This window comes from Myxine glutinosa, chromosome 1, assembly GCF_964187855.1.
Source record: "Myxine glutinosa chromosome 1, kmMyxGlut1.1, whole genome shotgun sequence".
Taxonomy (NCBI): Eukaryota; Metazoa; Chordata; class Myxini; order Myxiniformes; family Myxinidae; genus Myxine; species Myxine glutinosa.
The window spans coordinates 41,221,855-41,243,937 of NC_136261.1; the positions used below are offsets into that span (position 1 = coordinate 41,221,855).

The 22,083-nt window shown below is 43.3% G+C and overlaps 1 protein-coding gene across 1 annotated transcript in view; it reads right to left on the minus strand.

The window, feature by feature from the left end:
• Nucleotides 1-962: 962 nt before the first annotated feature.
• The window catches only part of LOC137420133 (uncharacterized), an 89,158-nt gene continuing 68,037 nt past the window's right edge, over nt 963-22,083 (minus strand). The window contains exons 3-4 of the mRNA XM_078769957.1: nt 11,003-11,125; nt 963-1,175 (exon numbers count right to left, since the gene is read on the minus strand). Of these exons, the coding sequence (XP_078626083.1) occupies nt 963-1,175; nt 11,003-11,125 (336 nt within the window). The remainder of the gene's footprint in view (nt 1,176-11,002; nt 11,126-22,083) is intronic.

Genomic DNA, 22,083 nt, shown 5'->3' on the forward strand with positions numbered 1-22,083 from the left:
AAGCTGTGACATAAAAAGGATGGTAGAGGAGATCGGTCATAAGATGAGCGAGGAAGTTGCGGTGGTGCGTGATGAGGTGAAGCAGTGCGAGATACGTGTCCAGCAAGAGTTGAAGGAGAGCACGGCCAGACTGGAGGAGGGGGGTATTGGGGGGGGGGTGGTGGGGGTTCGGGGTATAGAAGGACTGACGCGAGAGGTAGAGAAACTGATGATGGGACAACGAGAATTAAGGGAACAAGTAAGTAGGAATACCGATATCATAGGTGGGCTAAAGGCAGCTCAAAAGGAATTAAAAAGGGAAGTTGTGGCAACAAAAAACGAATGTAAAACGGTACATGAAGAGCTGACGAAGAGGGTAGATGACGTAATAGAGAAGATGGGGACAAAGAAAAGGGAAATTAACTGCAAAATGGAGACGACCAAGGTAACATTAGAGGGGGAGATCTCGGGAGCACATCGGGAAATGACGAAAGTTAAAGAAAAATGGAGGAGGTGGAAAATGAAATTGGTGATATGAAGAAGAGACAAGGGGAGGTGGGGAATGAAATGCGGGAAGAATTGATGGAATGTATGCAAGGGTGGTGCTCACAGCGTGATGAAGTACTTGCTAATCAAATAAAAAGGTTACAGGTTCTTGAAGAGAGCCGGGAGAAGGTAAGTCCCGAGGTGAGTAGCGTTTTTGAATCCAACTATATGGTGGATTATACGCGAGGAGGAAGAAGAGTACCGACTTACCTGGACGGGTATCGCCAACGTATTCACCCTGCAAAAATAACTCAAACAAAAACCGGGTTTAGAATGTACAAAAAAATAATGAAAGGATTTATTAAAACGGATGCCGATAACAAGAAACGCGATGGTAAACTAGATTCCTAAATGGAGCGATCCCTCACCAGACTTTGAACATGGACAAATGGGGAGGATAAACTGGATAAAATAAATTATGTGTGTGTGCATTTATCTCAATCGGCTTGAACCTCAGGCTTGAACCTTGAATCAGGAATAGTGTCGGCCCCAAACTCGCCGTCCGGACGCTGTTGTGTTCTTGGTGGGAGGAAGGCCGCAGTCTGCTCGCTCGCGCCGTGCTCGGCCTCGTCACGCTCGTACACTCGGAGAACTGCAGTTCCCGGGATCCGGGTTTTTCCCGTTGCCTCTGCACGTCTTCCAGTGGCGTGCTTGACATGGTGGTCCAATCACCAGAGCGTGAGGGAGGCGAACAAGGGACAAGAGCAACAATGGAGCAAGAGAGAGGAAGGCAAGAGAGAGGAAGGCAAGAGCGAAGGCAAGGAGCAGAGGGCAAGTAAGGACGCCAAGACAGAAAATGTCGGTCCGAGAGTTCTTTTAGCGTCGAGTCGTGACGTCATCAGTTCTTCTCCACGAAGCAGCCCACACAGCTTTCCACCAGTCAGCCTGCCGCTTCTTGCTCACCCTTCTTTCACCAATCGATGAGTGCCTTCTTGCTCCACCCTGGCCAATCAGCGAGTCCTTTCTTACCCCGGCCGTCCTATTGGTCAACTCCCACTAAATCACTGTCCTTCTGGGCGTGGCTCTCGACCTGCCCGAGCGATGTGTGCCTGCCAAGTCGGGGTTGTCAGCCCAAGTGCATCATCTGGGTTTCAGTTAGTTTTATTGTTGTGTGGTTTAATGGGTAATTCCTGTGCTAGTGTCTATTGCGGTGCCATAAGGGACGAAGGATAAATCACATAGGGTAAGTCATAGAGTGCATTCAGAAAGTATTCAGACCCCTTCACTTTTTTCACATTTTGTTATGTTGCACCCTTATGCTGAAATCGTTTAAATTCATTTTTTCACTCAACAATCTACACTCAATACCCATAATGACAAAGAAAAAGCAGGATTTTAGAAAGTTTTGCAAATTTATTAAAAATAAAAAACTGAAATATCACATTGACGAAAGTATTCTTCCCCTTTGCTATGACACTTGAAATTTAGCTCAGGTGCCTCCCATTTCTCTTGATCATCTTTGAGATGTTTCCACACCTTGATGGGAGTCCACCGGTGGTAAATTCAATTGATTGGACATGATTTGGAAAGGCACACACCTGTCTATATAAGGTCTCACAGCTGACAATGCATATCAGAGCAAAAACCAAGCCATGAAGTCGAAGGAACTGTCTGCAGAGCTCAGAGACAGGATTGTGTCAAGGCACAGATCTGGGGAAGCCTACAAAAAATTTCTGCTGCATTGAAGGTTCGCAAGAGCACAGTGGCCTCCATAATTCTAAAATGGCAGACGTTTGGAACAACCAGGACTCTTCCTAGAGCTGGCCGCCCGGCCAAACTGAGCAATCGGGGGAGAAGGGCCTTGGTAAGAGAGGTGACCAAGAACCGATGGTCACTCTGGCTGAGCTGCAGAGATCCTGTGTGGAGATGGGAGAAACTTCCAGAAGGACAACGATCACTGCAACACTCCACCGATCTGGGCTTTATGGCAGAGTGGCCAGACGGAAGCCTCTCCTCAGCGAAAGACACATGAAAGCCTGCTTGAAGTTTGCAAAAAAGCACCTAAAGGACTCTCAGTCTGTGAGAAACAAGATTCTGTGGTCTGATGAAACCAAGATTGAACTGTTTGGCCTCAATTCTAAGCGTCATGTCTGGAGGAAACTCGGCATCGCTCATCACCTACCCAATACCATCCCAACAGTGAAGCATGGTAGTGGCAGCATCATGCTGTGGGGGTGCTTTTCAGCAGCCGTGATTGGGTGACTGGTCAGGGTTGAGGGAACAATGAACGGAGCAAAGTACAGAGATATCCGAAATGAAAACCTGCAACGGAGCGCTCAGGACCTCAGACTGGGCCGAAGGTCATCTTCCAACAGGACAATGACCAGAAGCACACAGCCAAGACAACGCAGGAGTGGCTTAGGGACAACTCTGTGAAGGTCCTTGAGTGGCCCAGCCAGAGCCCTGACTTGAACCCAATCCAACATCTCTGGAGAAACCTGAAAATGGCTGTCCACTGACGGTCCCCATCCAACCTGACAGAGCTTGAGAGGATCTGCAGAGAAGAATGGCAGAAAATCCCCAAATCCAGGTGTGCAAAGCTTGTCGCGCCATAGCGAAGAAGTCTCGAGGCTGTAATCGCTGCCAAAGGTGCTTCAACTAAGTACTGAGTTGAGGGTCTGAATAATTATGTCAATATGATATTTCAGTTTTTTCTTTTTAATAAATTTGCAAAACTTTCTAAAATCCTGTTTTCTCTTTGTCATTATGGGGTATTGAGTGTAGATTGATGAGGGAAAAAATGAATTTAAACGATTTCAGCATAAGGCTGCAACATAACAAAATGTGAAAAAAGTTAAGGGGTCTGAATATTTTCTGAATGCACTGTATGAATACATAAAAATATTCATATTTTGATCCCAACTCTAAATTTGAGTAAAAAGCAATAATAACAAATTTGATTCACTGTTCCAATACATATGGAGGGCATTCTCGGTGGAGGGGGGATGCCATGAACAAACATAGGTTCGACCACAGCAAAGATCATTTTAGTCAAGTTTGGTCACAATCCCATCAGCAGTTTTGAGAAGAAGTGGCAAGAGGTTACTGATGGACGGACGAACGATGCACCATCGCATAAAGCTGAATTATGTTCCAGGTGAGCTAAAATTAGAACAAAAACTGATCTTCTTAACTATTGCCCTATTAGCTTACTTTCAATGATCAGCAAGTTCATGGTATCCATCAGCTGAGTTGATAACAATGCGACTGATGGCTGGGCGTCCCGACTGTGTGTCTAATGTCTGGGTGTCTGTCTCTGAGGGTCCCGGAAATGTGGCTGACAGGCTTAGGTGTTCGATATATGGGGTCCCATGCTGTATTCATACACTGCATCCAAAACTGCCTTTGACAGGAGTGCTCCTTTCCCGCACCCACTTCACATCACACACATCTAAAGGAAATGATGACTGGGTGATTCTAGGATTAATTCGACGGATGGGAAATGGGGGGAAAAAGACACACGAGGGTAAGGATGACGGGGAACCCATGTAGACATCCATTTCTGGTGCATTACCATTTCAAGATAAGATGATCACAACAGCAGTTTATTTTTCTCATTGAAGGTCTGCCTGAGGAAACCTTTAAGTCACAAATTTACAAATCATCCAGCGTAGGCTCAGAAAGGATCACCTAAATTTTACTATAATTCAACAAATGTCTGTCCGTCTGTTCGAAGGTACCGCAAAAACGGCTCAACCGATCGAAACGATATTTTGTGTGGGTAATCGTGGGATCTCCAAGAGTAAAATAGGCTATTTAGTTTTCCCAATTTCAGCTTTGGTCTCCAGCATTCTTAGGTTTGGACTCCCGCATAACATTCACGTTCGCATAACGTCCATTGTGACGATGTTCTCATTGTGACGATGTATGTGTTCACGCCAGTGTTTGACGTGATGGTGTGAACGTAATTTCGTAATGTTTTTCGTTTCGTAGTCCTTTAATGAACGTTTAATGTTTAATGAACGTTTAATGCCCTTCGATGTCCGGGGCCGCACGTGCGCTACACTGGACGGGCCAGCGTGTACCTTGCCCTTCGCCGTCAGGCTCGGGTAAACCGCTGAGCCCCATCCGTGATGGGGACTGGGGCTTGAGACAGTGTCCTTCATTGAAAGTATAATAAACGCTGTCTCCATCGATCTTGCCAAGGCCGTAACAGCCGTAATGTTTAATGTCTACATGAGAGAATTCCACATGGCTATTTGGGCGGTGAATACCCTAACAGATCGCTGTCTCCATCGATCGCTAACAGATCGCTGTCTCCATCGATCTTGCCAAGGCCGTAACAGCTATCGGCTCAAAATCCTTTTAACTGTTGATTTGGTACAGTTACGCGTATCGGGAATTTGGTACACGTATCGGGAGTACATACGACATAGCGATTGTGAACATGATTATCGATCACGATTCACGATCACGATCATCACGATCATAGTGTATCGATCACGATTTGAAACACGATGGAATAATATTTACCGATATGAACAGTGATGTGGCTTTTATTGAAATTCTAAAGATACTGTTCAGATTTTTATGATTTGCGTGTGATATGATTCAACGAATGTTTATATGAATCGTTTAAAATAAAAAAAAACCCTTCAATTTCTGATATTTTGCCTTTTCATTTGGGCTTCCCAATTGGAGCCCCGCCCATAGGGCGGGTACCGTTCTCGTAACATAAATATGAAAACCTTCCTCTCAGCTTTCCAAATCAATTGAAAACACAAACCTCTTTAAAGCAGGAGACAACCCAGTGTAGATTTAGTACTATTGGAATGCAGGAACACCAAATGAGCTTCCTTTGTGTCATGCCATCACTGAAATTACAATGAAATCCTACACACAGGGAGCACCTCCTCCACACAACCGACCCTAAGTACGTAATGCAATTGCAATGTAAATGTTTAAGTCGCAGGGAAAGAAAAAACGGCTTTGTCCAGGTTCTTCACAACACCATCAGCTTTTGTTTAGTGCCTTGTACAAAGCGAAACCACTTACTTTCATGTGTCTCTCTTTGTAATGGGAAAAATCCCAAATGAGGAGAGCAATCACGTAAAAAAAAAAAGTGAAGAAGGTGTCAAGATGTTCAAATCGATTTATCCAAAAGTATGTTTACAACTGACTGCCTTAATGGCACGATAGCCCTGTGAGGTGAGGATGGTTTGGATATCTTCATCCATTCCTTCTTCTTAGCCGACAGATGCTTCCCAGGCCATGACTGAATCATAGACCCAGTGTGCAGAACTTATGTGCAGCAAATATGTCTGGCTCAAGATAAATTGTCCTTTTTCTGTGGGGTATCACCGCGAGGATGAAACGTCTTGTCTAATTTGGTTCATCGTACCCTCTTTACTCTCTATCTCTCTCTTTTTCCTTCTCTTTGATTAATCGTATCCTCTTACTTGGATCGACGCAATGAGAACTCTATCCATGTAAACTTTTTTTTTCTTTCAGCTTCCACAGTCGATGGCAGAGATTATTTATCACGACGAGAGATTATTTATCACAGGTCATCGCTACGGTGCAGCATACTCGACTGAGGTTACACAGTAAGTTGTAATTTAGCAAGGGTGCTGCCGATAGCTCATATATTCTATTTGCAAAGGACATTGTGGGATCTGTAATGCCCAGCAATTAATGCTTCCAGATGGGATGCAAGTTTTAACGTTCATCTGAGGGTCGGCACACATTGTTGCATCGCCCTGCACGCGAAACACCAGGATGACAGTTTATCGCTGGGTTGAGATTCAAATCCAGGATAGCCAGCTCGAAAGGGGAGTATGCATAACTCTGGGTTATCGAGGAGAGAGAGGACAGAGAGGAGAGAGAGGGGAGAGAGGAGAGAGAGGGGAGAGAGAGAGAGGAGAGGAGAGAGGAGAGAGAGAGAGAGAGAGAGAGAGGAGAGAGAGGGGAGAGAGGGGAGAGAGGGGAGAGAGGGGAGAGGGAGGGGAGAGAGAGGGGAGAGAGAGGGGAGAGAGATGGGAGAGAGAGGGGAGACAGAGGGGAGACAGAGGGGAGAGAGAGGGGAGAGAGAGGGGAGACAGAGGGGAGACAGAGGGGAGACAGAGGGGAGACAGAGGGGAGACAGAGGGGAGACAGAGGGGAGACAGAGGGGAGACAGAGGGGAGACAGAGGGGAGACAGAGGGGAGACAGAGGGGAGACAGAGGGGAGACAGAGGGGAGACAGAGGGGAGACAGAGGGGAGAGAGAGGGGAGAGAGAGGGGAGAGAGAGGGGAGAGAGAGAGGAGAGAGAGAGGAGAGAGAGGAGAGAGAGAGAGGAGAGAGAGAGAGGAGAGAGAGAGGGAGGAGAGAGAAGAGAGAGAGGAGAGAGAGGAGAGAGAGGGGAGAGAGAGGAGAGAGAGGAGAGAGAGGAGAGAGAGGAGAGAGAGGAGAGAGAGGAGAGAGAGAGGAGAGAGAGGAGAGAGAGAGGAGAGAGAGGAGAGAGAGGAGAGAGAGGAGAGAGAGGAGAGAGAGAGAGAGAGAGAGACAGAGAGAGAGACAGAGAGAGAGAGAGAGACAGAGAGAGAGCCAGAGAGAGACAGAGAGAGACAGAGAGAGACAGAGAGAGACAGAGAGACAGAGAGACAGACAGACAGAGACAGAGAGAGAGAGCCAGAGAGAGAGAGAGAGGGAGACAGAGAGACAGAGAGAGAGAGAGAGAGAGAGACAGAGAGACAGAGAGAGAGAGAGAGAGAGAGAGAGAGAGAGAGAGAGTCAAACTCAGTCATTCATGGAGGACGATGAATGGGTGAAAGCTCATCAAAATTTACTCAAATGGCTACTCAGTGAACATTTATCCAACCTGCAACCGAGTCAATTACCTGACTGCGGTTAATTCGTTTTCACTATGGAATGGTTCATTGCACTGGCAAGTAGTAGAATTTGTGTGGAAACTTGAGTACCTAGAATTTTCATTGAATAGTTATGAAGGAAGCCTCCTGGAAGACATTTAGAAAAAAACAAAAAAAAAACTGGAGCAATGTGACTGTGTCGCCAATATGCCTCTCTCTGCATATGTATGGGTGGAGGATCACATTTGTGAAGTTTCGTGTTGATCGGATAAGGTTCGTTTTTCTATCCAAGATGGCTGCCAAACCACATGACCTACAACATCATCATTTTCAAACTATATGCAACAGTGGTGTTCGATGATATTTGTAAAATTTTGCATCGATAGGGTAAATGGTTTTAGAGATATAATTATTTAATATTTTCGTTCAATCCAATATGACTGCCACACCATGTGACCAATGATGTTTTCGTGATCATATTTTAATCGCATGCCTAGTCAATGACACACAAAGTTTCAAGTCAATCGATTTGGTGGTTTGGGAGAAGATGGTTTTTTAAAAAAGGTTTTAGGTGAAATCCAATATGGCTGCCAAACCATGTGACCTATGATATCATAAATTTAATATTTCAATACAAATGGGTCATAGATCATGTGCATGCAATTTCTGATTTTTAGGATAAGGAATTGGATTAAAACATTTTTGGCTGGTATACCACTTCACCTATGATGTAATCATTATCATGCTTTTGCTCCCCATTGGGAGTACTTGACAATGTGCCAAGTTTCAAGTTTCTCCATTCAGTGGTTTCTGATAAATATTTTGTTAATTATTTGCATTTAATCCAACGCAAATTCTAAAACCACTAAAGGGTAATTCTAAAAGGGTAATACTATATAGTAATTGTAAAGATTCATTCTAATGGGTTCTAAAGGGTAATTTAAATGGTTCGAAAGGGTACTTATAAAGAGTAATTCTAAAGGGTTCTAAAGGGTAATTCTAAAGGGTTCTAAAGGGGTAATTTAAATGTTTCTAAAGGATACTTATAAAGAGTAATGCTAAAGGGTTCCAAAGGGTAATTATAAAGGGTTCTATAGGTGAATTCGAAAGGACTCGAAAGGTCATTTCTAAATGGCTTTTAAAGGCGAATTATAAAGGGTAATTCAAAAAGGATAATGCTATATAGTAATTTTAAAGGGTAATTCTAAAGGGTAATTATAAAGGGTTCTAAAGGGTATTTATAAAGGGTAATTATAAAGGGTAATTATAAAGGGTTCTAAAGGGTGATTATAAAGGGCTCCAAAGGGTAATTATAAAGGGTTATACAAGTACTTTATAAAGGGTTCTAAAGGTTAATTATAATGGGTTCTAAAGGGTAATTTAAATGGTTCTAAAGGGTATTTATAAAGGGTTCGAAAGGGTACTTCCAAAGGGAAAATATAAAAGGGTAATGCTATATAGTAATTATAAGGGGTAATTCTAAAGGGTTCTAAAGGCAAATGCTAAAGGGTTCGAAAGGGTACTTCTAAAGGAAAATTATAAAAGGGTAATGCTATATAGTAATTATAAGGGGTAATTCTAAAGGGTTGTAAAGGGTAATTATAAAGGGTAATTATAAAGGGTAATTATAAAGGGTTCTAAATGCTAATTCTAAAAGGTTCGAAAGGGTACTTCTAAAGGGAAATTATAAAAGGGTAATGCTATATAGTAATTATAAGGGGTAATTCTAAAGGGTTGTAAAGGGTAATTATAAAGGGTAATTATAAAGGGTAATTATAAAGGGAAATTATAAAGGGTTCTAAATGCTAATTCTAAAAGGTTCGAAAGGGTACTTCTAAAGGGAAATTATAAAAGGGTAATGCTATATAGTAATTATAAGGGGTAATTCTAAAGGGTTGTAAAGGGTAATTATAAAGGGTAATTATAAAGGGTAATTATAAAGGGTTCTAAATGCTAATTCTAAAAGGTTCGAAAGGGTACTTCCAAAGGGAAATTATAAAAGGGTAATGCTATATAGTAATTATAAGGGGTAATTCTAAAGGGTTGTAAAGGGTGATTATAAAGGGTAATTATAAAGGGAAATTATAAAGGGTTCTAAATGCTAATTCTAAAAGGTTCGAAAGGGTACTTCTAAAGGGAAATTATAAAAGGGTAATGCTATATAGTAATTATAAGGGGTAATTCTAAAGGGTTGTAAAGGGTAATTATAAAGGGTAATTATAAAGGGTAATTATAAAGGGTTCTAAATGCTAATTCTAAAAGGTTCGAAAGGGTACTTCCAAAGGGAAATTATAAAAGGGTAATGCTATATAGTAATTATAAGGGGTAATTCTAAAGGGTTGTAAAGGGTAATTATAAAGGGTAATTATAAAGGGTTCTAAATGCTAATTCTAAAAGGTTCGAAAGGGTACTTCTAAAGGGAAATTATAAAAGGGTAATGCTATATAGTAATTATAAGGGGTAATTCTAAAGGGTTGTAAAGGGTAATTATAAAGGGTAATTATAAAGGGTAATTATAAAGGGTTCTAAATGCTAATTCTAAAAGGTTCGAAAGGGTACTTCCAAAGGGAAATTATAAAAGGGTAATGCTATATAGTAATTAAGGGGTAATTCTAAAGGGTAATTATAAAGGGTTCTAAATGCTAATTCTAAAAGGTTCAAAAGGGTACTTCCAAAGGGAAATTATAAAAGGGTAATGCTATATAGTAATTATAAGGGGTAATTCTAAAGGGTTGTAAAGGGTAATTATAAAGGGTAATTATAAAGGGTAATTATAAAGGGTAATTATAAAGGGTTCTAAATGCTAATTCTAAAAGGTTCGAAAGGGTACTTCTAAAGGGAAATTATAAAAGGGTAATGCTATATAGTAATTATAAGGGGTAATTCTAAAAGGTAATTATAAAGGGTTCTAAAGGGTTCTAAAGGGTATTTATAGAGCTCGAATGGGTCATTATAAAGGGATATATAGGTCATTTCTAAAGGGTTCTAAAGATCAATTCTAAAGGGTTCTAAAGGTGAATTCTAAAGGGGAATTCTAGAGGGTTCCAAAGAGAAATTCTAATGGGTTTCGTTCATGTCTCGGCTTTGCTTATTTCATGTTAAAAATGCCAAACTGAACAGATTCTTTCGGACACTGGTGACATTTTAAATAATCCGTCGACGAATCCTGTCGCTGGTGCATTGAATCGTTGTTGACCCATTGCTGATCGTAATAAATTCAAAGTGAAGAAACATGTGGATATCTCAGTGGAGTTTTCCATGTCGAGTTCTTGGCAAACAAACAAAGTTGCGGGGGAGTGGCAGGGGACAAATAAATCTTCAACTCAGCTCATTTAACATTTTTAATATCGATGAAGATTTGGAATCGAAAACTGCATATTGAAGATAGTGTAATTGGAAACAAAAGCGACTGTAAGCAAATGTTCTGGCAATGCTTACTTTGTCAGCAGAATGATTGTTGCATTTGCTGTCGATTTTCATTTTCAAACAGTTTGGCCTCAGTCTGTGTCGTAATGGATTAATTTGCAACATGGATTATTGACCTCTCGAAAGGAAGTTGGTGGAAGGGTAGGGGAGGTGGGGCTTGATGTAGCAATTATACAGAAACAAAGTGAAGGGGGATAATTTCTCATTTTTACAAAAACCCTAACAAACCGCAATCGTGGTTGTGTGCGCAATCAATACTCACCACAAGGTTAGAAGAGGGAGCGTCTTGAGGGTGACTCATTAACAAAGTGCGTGGAGGTGAACACTTCATATTCGATCCTTCTAAAGAGGTGCCCGAGTGGCATAGGAAGTGTGCAACATCAACCTGGAAAAGAAAAACAATTTACTTTAAAAGAAGTCTTAATGCCTTGTGGAATCGACTTCACAGGTTGCTATACACCGTCAAACATGGTGTCCATTCATTGGTCAAAATTATCATCGGAAATAAACATCAATGCAGTAAACAGTGTAATATTGTCGTGAAGTAAAAGCTCGGCAGATGTTAAATCTGTTTAAATTTTAGGAAACCCATCTCTGGGCATAAGGTTTCAGTCACAGAGAAGGCAGAATCATAAATTATGGTCATGATAATAACCATGGAGTTTTGACTTTCCTTGCTGCTTTGGGCCTGCTTTCCAAGATTTTTTTAATTTAAAATTGACATTCACCCAAAACAAGCCTGACAGCCACTAAATGTGAAGGGCTACCAAAAAAAAGAATAGGAAAAACTGGTGCGATACCTTCAACTACTCTGGAAACAAGTAGTCCTCTTCACAGGACCACTGTGCAGGAAGGAACGGGGGAAGAGGAGGATGGATGTAACTAGGTCAGGAGGAAAAGTAAATTTTCCTACCCCAATTGGGTGATTTCTCGGAGCTCATCCGCCCTTTATCAGGTGCTGTTTTTTGTCCTGGCAGGGTATCGCAGTCTCCATCCCCGCTAGCAAAGTCAGTGAGGGGTGTTGGTTTAGTCGCAGACAACCCAACCATGTCGCAAGTAGCACTGGGTTACATGTTACCAGTGGCAATCCCAAAAGCCTGACCTGACAGAAAGATAAACTATGTGTTCAGAGGTGATGTTGCACCTGGAAAATGGGCTAAAAATTGAAGAGTATAAAATGGATGGACTAAAAAAAGGTATATTACATGAACTAAAGATTCCCGTTTCGATAATGTGATATACAGTACTTGCATCGCCCTTGTAAATGAGTTCTGCCAAGATGTTAAGTTCAGGTTTTCATAAGCAACTTTGTTTCCATAAATCCTCAAACTTGAGACTTCACGACTCGTACTCTGCTTGAAACGACTTGACTTCATCGTTTATAGCTGTCATTTAAAAAAAAAATTTTTAAATGGTGTAATAAAAAATAGTAACATCCTGAAACACATCCAGGCGCAGTCAAGTGGGAGGATAGGATCTCTCTGTACCCAGGGTCTCTCTGTTCCCACCTTACCCAGTTGAACCCAACTGCTCCTGGACTCTGTGTCCTTCTCTCCTGACAAGGTGGAAAAGTTTCTGTCAAACATTGACTCTCATTCTGCAACTGGACCAGACGGCATCAGCCCACGGGTCCTAAAATCCTGTTCTGCTGCTCTATCTCACCCTCTCTCTGTTCTTTTCACCCTCTCTTTTCCTCAAGGTCATCTGCCATCAGCTTGGAAATCAGCCAACATTACCGCTTTACACAAAAAAGGTGCAAAAACAGATCCTTGCAACGACAGACCAATCAGCCTGCGCCAAATTATCAGCAAAGTCATGGAATCAATCATTGCTTCTGACATCAAATCCTTCCTCTTCTCCAATGGCTTGATACCTGATCATAAATTTGGTTTCAGACCAGGTAACTCTACTCTGGACATGCTGCTTCTGCTGTCACAACATGGATGGAGGTCCTCAATGCCAAACAGGAAATCAGAGGTCTCCCTTGACATATCATGTGCATTCGATACGGTCCGGCACCCAGCTCTGCTCACCAATTTCTCCTCCTATGGTATCCATAGAAATCTCCACGCATGGCTTGTGGACATCCTCTCTGATCATAGTCAACGTGTGGCCCTGAATGGATTTCTCTCATCACCCCTTCCTGTTCAGGCGGTTCCCCAAGGCAGTGGTCTGGGCCCTGTGCTTTTTCTGGTCTTCATCAATGATCTCTCCGACTCTCTGGAAAATCCTCTCTATCTCTTGGCTGATGACATCACTCTCTGCCGCTCCATTCCTCATCCCTCAGATCGGCAGTCTGCAGCCTCCTCACTCTCTGCAGACCTGGACAAAATCACAAAAATCATGTTCCACTTGGTCAAACAATTGGAACATGTCTTTCAATCCTGACAAATCTCACACTCTCACTACGTCTCTCCGAAAAGACCGACTGGACAATCCTCCCAACAACTTTCTCAACAATCCTCTCCAAGAAGTTCTGTCACTCAAGCTTTTGGGTCTCACCATCTGCCATGATCTTTCCTGGGAAAACTACATTTCCAAGCTGGCCTCCAAAGCCAGTTGCCGACTGGGCATCCTCCATCATGCGAAGTCCTTCCTTGGCACATCTGAGCTCCTCACCACATTAAAGGCTTTCATCCACAGCTTAATGGAATACTGCTCTCCCCTCTGGGCTGGTGCTCCTGCCTCACACCGAGCTCGGCTTCACGCTGTTGAAACCAAAGCTTTCAGAATCAATGGAATCTCCCGCGATGAAGCTGATTGTGAGGGTCTTTCACTCACTCACCGCAGGCAGGTAGGTGGTCTTTCTGTATTCTACCGACTCCTTTCCGGCCTAGTTCCCCCAGCTCTCTCTGTGCTCTGTCCAAATATTCCTTCAGGTCGCACAAGATCTGCCATCAACCCTCTTCTTGTGAAACTGCCAAAATCAAGACTCTCTGCTCACCTTCACTCTTTCATTCTTCTTTACTCCAACCTTTGGAACAAACTCCCTCATTCTCTTCAATCCCACTCCTCCCTCCAGGTCTTTAAAACAGCTGTTCACCACCATCTCTTATCTTACCCCATCCAAAACCTTGATCTTTTCTACCCCCGCTAATTCACCCCAGATCCACTTTTTTTGAAATATCAATTTCTTTCCTGGAAGTCCTAGCAGGCAGTGGGCGCATGTAAAGAGAGTGTGTCCATGTGTTTGTCTATGTGTCCCCCAAGCCTTCTCCCTCCCACAGATCTCCGGATGTCCCTGTTCTCGACTGTTATACTTATGTGCTTCACTCTCTCTCTCTCTCTCTCTCCCCATCTTGTCTCCTGCTCCTTTTATTATATGTTCTATGTGTCCGTTTTTTTGGGGGGGGGGGGGTGGGGGGGGGGGGAGGATTGTTAGCTCTTACATGAGCCTCGATCTTGTATCCAAAAAAAAAAGAAAAAAAAGAAAAGTGAGCCTTTCAGAAATCTTTCTGCAAGAATTCATTTATCCTAGACAGAAAGATAAAGAGAAGAGTAAAAGAGATTAGATAAAAGAAAAAGCAAGAATTAGAATGAATAAAGAGAAATGTGAAGAAGTAGAGAGGAGTATGAAGAACAAAGAACAAAGATGTGGGGAATAACCCGGATAGATAGATTTCAGCAGTTAATCCCCAGGCTCAAACAGCACCAGGTACAAGCTACCAGGGGTCCGTCAGCAGAGAAGCACAGTCAACACAGCATCAGAATATGGTACAAACAATATCAAAAGGAAGACTAAATACTGAATTGGAGTCATCAGAAGGAACCTGGATAGGATTCGGGTTTCAACTGCGACTCCACTACTCTCAAACCCATCAAAATACTCACGTTCTGTGCGGACAAACGGAAAAACAAACAAGACGACGTCATGTAGAGCATGATACTTGCAAAATCCATCCCTCCCCAAAATAAAAAGTTGCCATGGATACATCAAATTGTAAATTTTATTAAGATTATAATTGACGATCTTAATCAAAGCTCGGGTCAATCGGATTAAAATTGATAATTTTTCATTTGAAAATTGATATTAGAAGTCTGACCTTAAGTTGGCCTTTGACCTTTTCACCTTAAAAATAGTTGGTTTCCCAATCAGTGAGGCAAAATCAAGTGTTGTTACATTTTCAAGTCAATCGGATGAAAATTGATGGTTTTGGAAGTTTGACCTTTGGTTGACCTTTGACTTCAACAATAGTTTGTTTCCCTATTTAGTGACAATATGCAAATGCTGCTCAATTTTCAAGTCAATCACATGAAAAATGGCAATTTTAGAAATTTGACCTCAAGAAGACCTTTGACCTCCAAATCAATAGGCTTCTTCGTTAAGACCAACTGTTCCATCTGGTGAAGTTTCGTGAAGATCCTTAAAATTGTGACCTGTAGGCAATTTACAGACAATCAAACAGACAGGCAGAATATTGCACAAGAGCAACCAATATACTTGAAAAATCTTCGATTTTGCAAGTAACACAGAGGGACAAACGGACCAAATGCAATACCCCCTCCCCTGGCAAGGGTACCTAGAGAGCTCACATAACACCTCACCCCTCACAGTGTTTAAGAATATCATTCAATTGAAATAAAATAATGATTTTAAAGGTCAGTCGTACCCAGCTGCTCCTGGACTCTGTGTCCTTTCCTCCTGACAAGGTGGAAAAGTTTCTGTCAACCCTCGACTCTGATTCTGCAACTGGTCCTGACGGCATCAGCCCACGGGTCCTAAAATCATGTTCTTCTGCTCTTTCACTCCCTCTTTCTGTTCTCTTCACCCTCTCTTTTGCTCAAGGTCATCTGCCATCTGCTTGGAAATCAGCCAACATCACCGCTTTGCACAAAAAAGGTGCAAAAACAGATCCCAGCAACTACAGACCAATCAGCCTTCTCCCAATTATCAGCAAAGTCATGGAATCCATCATTGCTTCAGATATGAAATCTTTCCTCTTCTCCAATGGCTTGATCTCTGATCATCAATTTGGTTTCAGACCTGGTCACTCTACTCTGGACATGCTGCTTCTGCTTTCTCAACAATGGATGGAGGTCCTCAATGCCAAACAGGAAATTAGAGCTGTCTCCCTTGACATATCACGTGCCTTCGATACGGTCTGGCACCCTGCTCTGCTCACCAAACTCTCCTCCTTTGGTATCCATGGAAATCTCCACGCATGGCTGGCGGACTTCCTCTCTGGTCGTAGTCAACGTGTGGCCCTGAATGGGTTTCTCTCATCTCCTCTTCCTGTTCAGGCTGGAGTTCCCCAAGGTAGTGTTCTGGGCCCTGTGCTTTTTCTGGTCTTCATCAATGATCTCTCTGACTCTCTTGAAAATCCTCTCTATCTCTTTGCTGACGACTCTACTCTCTGTCGCTCCATTCCTCATCCCTCAGATCGGCAGTCTGCAGCCTCCTCACTCTGCAGACCTGGACAAAATCACAGACTGGGCAAACAAATGGAACATGTCTTTCAATCCTGATAAATCTCACACTCTTACGATGTCTCTCCAAAAAGACCGACTGGAAAACCCTCCCATCCAGTTTCTGAATAATCCTCTCCAAGAAGTTCTGTCTCTCAAGCTTTTGGGTCTCACTATTTGCCATGATCTTTCCTGGGAAAACCACATTTCAAATCTGGCCTCCAAAGCCAGTCGCCGACTGGGCATCCTCCGTCGTGCAAAGTCCTTCCTTGGCACACCTGAGCTCCTCACCACATACAAGGCTTTCATCCGCAGCTCTATGGAATACTGCTCTCCCCTCTGGTCTGGTGCTCCTGCCTCACACCTAGCCCGTCTTCACGCTGTTGAAACCAACGCGTTTAGAATCATTGGAATCTCCCGCGATGAAGCTAACTCCAAGGGCCTTTCACTCACTCACCGCAGGCAGGTTGGTGGTCTTTCCGTCTTCTACCGACTCCTCTCTGGCCTTGCCCCCCCAGCCCTCTCTGGGCTCTGTCCCCCAAATATTCCTACAGGTCGCACAAGATCTGCCTGCAACCCTCTTATGGTTAAACTGCCAAAATCAAGACTTTCTGCTCACCTTCACTCCTTCGTTCCTCTTTTCTCCCGCCTCTGGAACAAACTCCCTCACTCTCTTCAATCCCACTGCACCCTCCAGGTCTTTAAAACAGCTGTTCACCACCATCTCTTATCCTCCCCCATCCAAAACCTTGATCTTTTCTACCCCCGCTAATTTCGGTCCCCTTGTGTTTTATACCTCTCCCCCCCCGCCCTCCCCCTCCCACGCCTCCTGCCCCCAAGCCCTCTCCCTCCCACACTTCTCCCTGCTCTCAAATGTTGTGGTTGTGAGCTTCCCCTTCTCTCCCCATCTTGTCTTCCGCTCCCTCTTTTTGTGTGTTTTGTTTGTCTGGTTGATTTGTTTGTGAAATAAATGTTAGCTCTTTCACGAGCCTCGATTCAGTATACAAAAAAAAGGTCGTATAATTTTTTTTACCGTCGTTGATGTAGCATCTTTTACACCGCCTTATTCAACACGTTACATGAGCTCTTCGTGCCTGCTTTTTTTTAATTTTTATGATGGCCTTAAAATCATTAGGTTTCCTGTTTGGATTGATTTTCAACTTTGTTTGACCGTCAAAAAGGAAGACAGAGTGAAAATAAATGATCTCACTCCTCTCTGCGCATGCGCGATCGGGCCAAACGCAGAGCCCAAAGTACTGCTGAACTACAGCTTCATTTTCCGATTAATATTCCGATTCGTCTTCAAAATATAACGATCAATTGAAATCAAGTTGTCCGTCGATCATAAACCAATTGCGCAACCCCGGCTTTTGCTTTGCGTGTGTCGGGTAACAATGGCGCTCGGCTTGAATAACTCCATTGTTGCTTGAAGACGAGACAAACTCAGCGTAGACAGTGGTCTATCCATATTCCAGAGGAGCAAACTTAAAGTTGAAAATACTTTGAGTTTGGTCTATGTAATATTGTAATATGGCAGCTGGTGGTTCATTCCAGCCTAAGAAAAATTAAAAACATTTCATAACATTCATAAACAAGTCCAAATAGCCAGTAGCACAACTATTGCTTGAAGAAAATGAAAACGGTCAAAACAAGATTATGTGGTACATATCTGTTTGCAGTTTCATCAGAAGTGTTTGTGGTTTTCTCAGCTCATTGAGAATTGGTGCACACTACAGTAGCTATAAATTCACAGCACAAGATTTGTCTCATCTAACAGTTGTTTGCTCCCTGTACTGTCAATCATCATGAACCCGTTTGTCTTTTCTCCGACACACTTACTGGGTCCTGGTGTATAAATGTGCAAATTGTGATGGTTTAGGCCTCATATGTCATTCTCCTTCCTATTTCCTTTTTCACTCCTGTGCTTCACTCTCACTCCCCCCACCCACCTCCAAACAGGAGGTACGACATCGGAAACAGTGAGGGATTCCATTACTTCGAATGTTGCTTGTAATTGGAAGCGTTCTCACTGGCCTGTAGTTGATAGGGTCTATTTTTGCACCCTCATTCACCCAAATCCTGCCACTTCGATTAAACCAACTCTTATGCCCTCTCACCCCCCCTTGCCAAACAATGTGAACCGTCGATATGCTTGACGTCTTTGTTCCACATACATCACAGTGTCTCCCTGTCAGTATTTGCTGCTGCACCGGACAATGTGTTTAACAGAAACTTTCCTCTCTAGAAGATGAGGATGTTTGCGCAAGGATGTCCGAGACATGTGTGGTCCTGGCTAGTCACTCTTCCACTTTGAGATACCTGGCCCAAGCCCCAATGGTCGTGTTGCATTTTACTGTATGTCAATAACTTCTTCCCGCACAGTCAATGTTCCTCACTACTGACTTAAAACCCTACTTGAGTACATTGTTGAGTACTTGAGTACAACTTGAGTACATTTTTCCCACAAAAAATATGTTTGTCTGTGTGGTGCACCATCCATCAAATGATGTTGACTCTACAATTTTCGCCACCTCTGCTAATAGCGATGAACAAATAACCAATCATCTCTCTGCTTCTCGTCTTCAGTGAGATCAACTGCCACCCTGACCAGTTAAATATGTGTCAGTTTTACAATAACCAGGCATGGCATTGCAGCTAAAGGCTTGTACAATTCTGAGGATTTGACCCAATCTTAAGCTTTTCAAGTCTGTCTTGTGAACTGTCTCTGGTGTCTGTTCCCCTTTCCTCTCCTCTCTCAACTCAGATAGCTTCACTGCAGACAATGCATGAGATAACACATAATGTCTAAACTCCATTTGTCTCCAAAGTGTGTTAGTCCAACCAATCCTTCTCTGGTCCCTGTGGTGTATTCCTAATTATGTTGCAGATTATCGTTCTCTTTGTGTACTATGCAAAGGAGACACTGTGGAGTGGTACAGCCTTGCGTACAGACATGCATCTGCGAATAAAGTAGTTCCATGCCTGCCATGATTGCTTCAAGCTACTCAAGGCTTTATATTTTATTTTTTTTGTACACAGAATCGAGGCTCGTGAAAGAGCTAACTTGATCACACAAACAAATCAAACAGACACACAAAGTATATAATAAGGGGAGCGGTAGACAAGATGGGGGAGAGAAGGGGAAGCACACAAACACAACATTTGAGAGCAGGGACATTGGGTGATCTGTGGGACGGAGAGGGCTTAGGGGAAAGATGCGTGGGGAGAGGGGGGGGGGGGGGGGTGGGAGAAGTATAAAACACAAGGACACGGCAAGGACTTCCAGGAAAGAAGTTGGTATTTCAAAAAAGTGTATCTGGGGTGAAATTAGCGGGGGTAGAAAAGAGCAAGGTTTTGGATGGGGGAAGATAAGAGATGGTGGTGAACAGCTGTTTTAAAGACCTGGAGGGAGGAGTGGGATTGAAGAGAGTGAGGGAGTTTGTTCCATAGGTTGGAGTAAAGAGGATTGAAGGAGTGAAGGTGAGAAGAGTCTTGATTTTGGCAGTTTAACCATAAGGGGATGCACATGTGCAATATTTCCAACTTTCCCCTTCATGCCCACTGCCTACTGCACACTGACGTTTTCATCTGAGAAGGCAGAAAACGTTCCAGCCTCGGCAACGGGCTCATGTGGATCGGCAACGGGCTCATGTGGATCGGCAACGGGCTCATGTGGATCGGCAACGGGCTCATGTGGATCGGCAACGGGCTCATTTGGATCGGCAACGGGCTCATGCGGATCGGCAACGGGCTCATGCGGTTCGGCAACGGGCTCATGCGGTTCGGCAACGGGCTCATGCGGATCGGCAACGGGCTCATGCGGATCGGCAACGGGCTCATGCGGATCGGCAACGGGCTCATGTGGATCGGCAACGGGCTCATCAACGGGCTCATGTGGATCGTCAATGGGCTCATGTGGATCGGCAACGGGCTCATGTGGATCGGCAACGGGCTCATGTGGATCGGTAACGGGCTCATGTGGATCGGCAACGGGCTCATGTGGATCAGCAACGGGCTCATATGGATCAGCAACGGGCTCATATGGCATCAATGCTCACATTCTCAAATCTTGCAATGCTGCTTGCTTCTCCTCCATCTGCTGTCTTAAACCTTTCCTTCACTTTAGATCATCTACTATCTGTTTAGAAGTCAGCCAACTTCACTGCCATGTCCAAGAAGAGTTCAAAAATGTTTTCCCCTCATCCAGACCAATAATTCCACACCAAAAAAATTCAATGAATAATTGCAGCTGTTATTAAATGTTTCCTCTGATCAAACGGCTTGATCTCTAATCATCAGTTTGGATTCCATCACAGCCATTCAAAACTGGACATGCTGTGGCTTCTCTCAACAATGATGGAGGCCCCAAATGTTAAACATGAGGTCAGGTTTATCACTCTGGATATTCAATAGTCTGGCACTCCACTCTACTTGCATGTGGCAAACAAAGACACCTCCATTCCTGGCTTGATGGTTTCCTGCACTCATATTGTCATATCATCATGGAGAGGATGGACATCCCCAAGGCAGCATTCAGGACCCAATCATATTAATCCTACACATAAAATGACCTTTCTGATCAACTGGATAACCTCGGTCTCCTTGCAGATTAATATTTTATTCTGTACTGCATCCAATGCCAACATCAGGATGGCAGCAGTAGCTGCTTCTCTCTTCTCACTTGGACAGGATCAGACACTGGTCTGACAAATAAAATGTCATTCTATGCAGTCAAATGTCATCCTCTTACCCGATGTCTATGGAAGAATCTCATCATAAACCCACCTGTACATATCAACAATCAAATACTGGAGGAGATTCAGTCTATTGTGGGTCTGGGACTTCACCATCAGTGATGACCTATCTTGGGCAGACCATGTATCTGAGTTGAACTTTAAGGCTAACAACGTCTCGCAAAGTACTTCATTGGTAATTTTGAACTTGAGACTTAGAAGTATAGGTCAAAGGAATACTGCTCTCTACTATGGGCCACTGGGCCAGTATCTCCACTTGTCTGTGTCTCTCTCTGTCTGTCTGTCTGTCTGTCTGTCTGTCTGTCTCTCTCTCTCTCTCTCTCTCTCTCTCTCTCTCTCTCTCTCTCTCTCTCTCTCTCTCACATGCTGTAGTCCAAAGCTCTCTTGAACATCACTGGCATCTCTCACAAAGTTGAAGAACAGGGTCCATTTATCTTCCAATGCAGACAGGGTGGTGGCCTCTATTTATGTATGTCCTTCACCTCTATTCTGATCTTCCCCTCTAAAAGCTACAATCCTCCCCAGTTACTCATAGATGCTTGTGATCTTCCAGCAAACCCATTCCTTATTAAACTCCCAAACCCAGACCTTTGTTCCTCTTTTCTCCTGCTTCTGCATCAACATTCCTGAAGCGATGCAATACCACTCTTCCCTCCAGCGATTCAAGGTGGCAGTGAACCACAATTTCGTCATTCTCCATCCAATCATATTTTCTAACCACATTAAAGCTCAACTATCCAAGTACTCTTATTCACAGTGAAGTATGTTCCTCCGCTCTGCTCTCTTTGATCATATATTCCTTTTTCTCGTTACGTCCACCTTGTTGATTGTACGTTGCACCCCTTCCCTCAGTCACTTTACCTTCCTGGTCTTTCACGAGGCTAGACTTTGTGTACAAAAAAGTCATAAGGATTTGAAATGCATACCGACACAAAGGTAAGGCTTTTCATTTCCAACTTAACATCATTAATATTAGATTAACTTTACGGCATTGGTGCAGGTAAAACAATTGAGTTTGATGATTCTATTCAAATCCCTTGAAACTTCCCATCTCAAAGATTTGTAAATATTCCAAATTGTTTGGAGAAATTCTTTAAATTGAGCCTTTTCGGCAGGGATGGAGGTGGGGGAAATTACAAACCGCATTACACATCAATAAGCATGTGAAGGTGGTATTAAAATA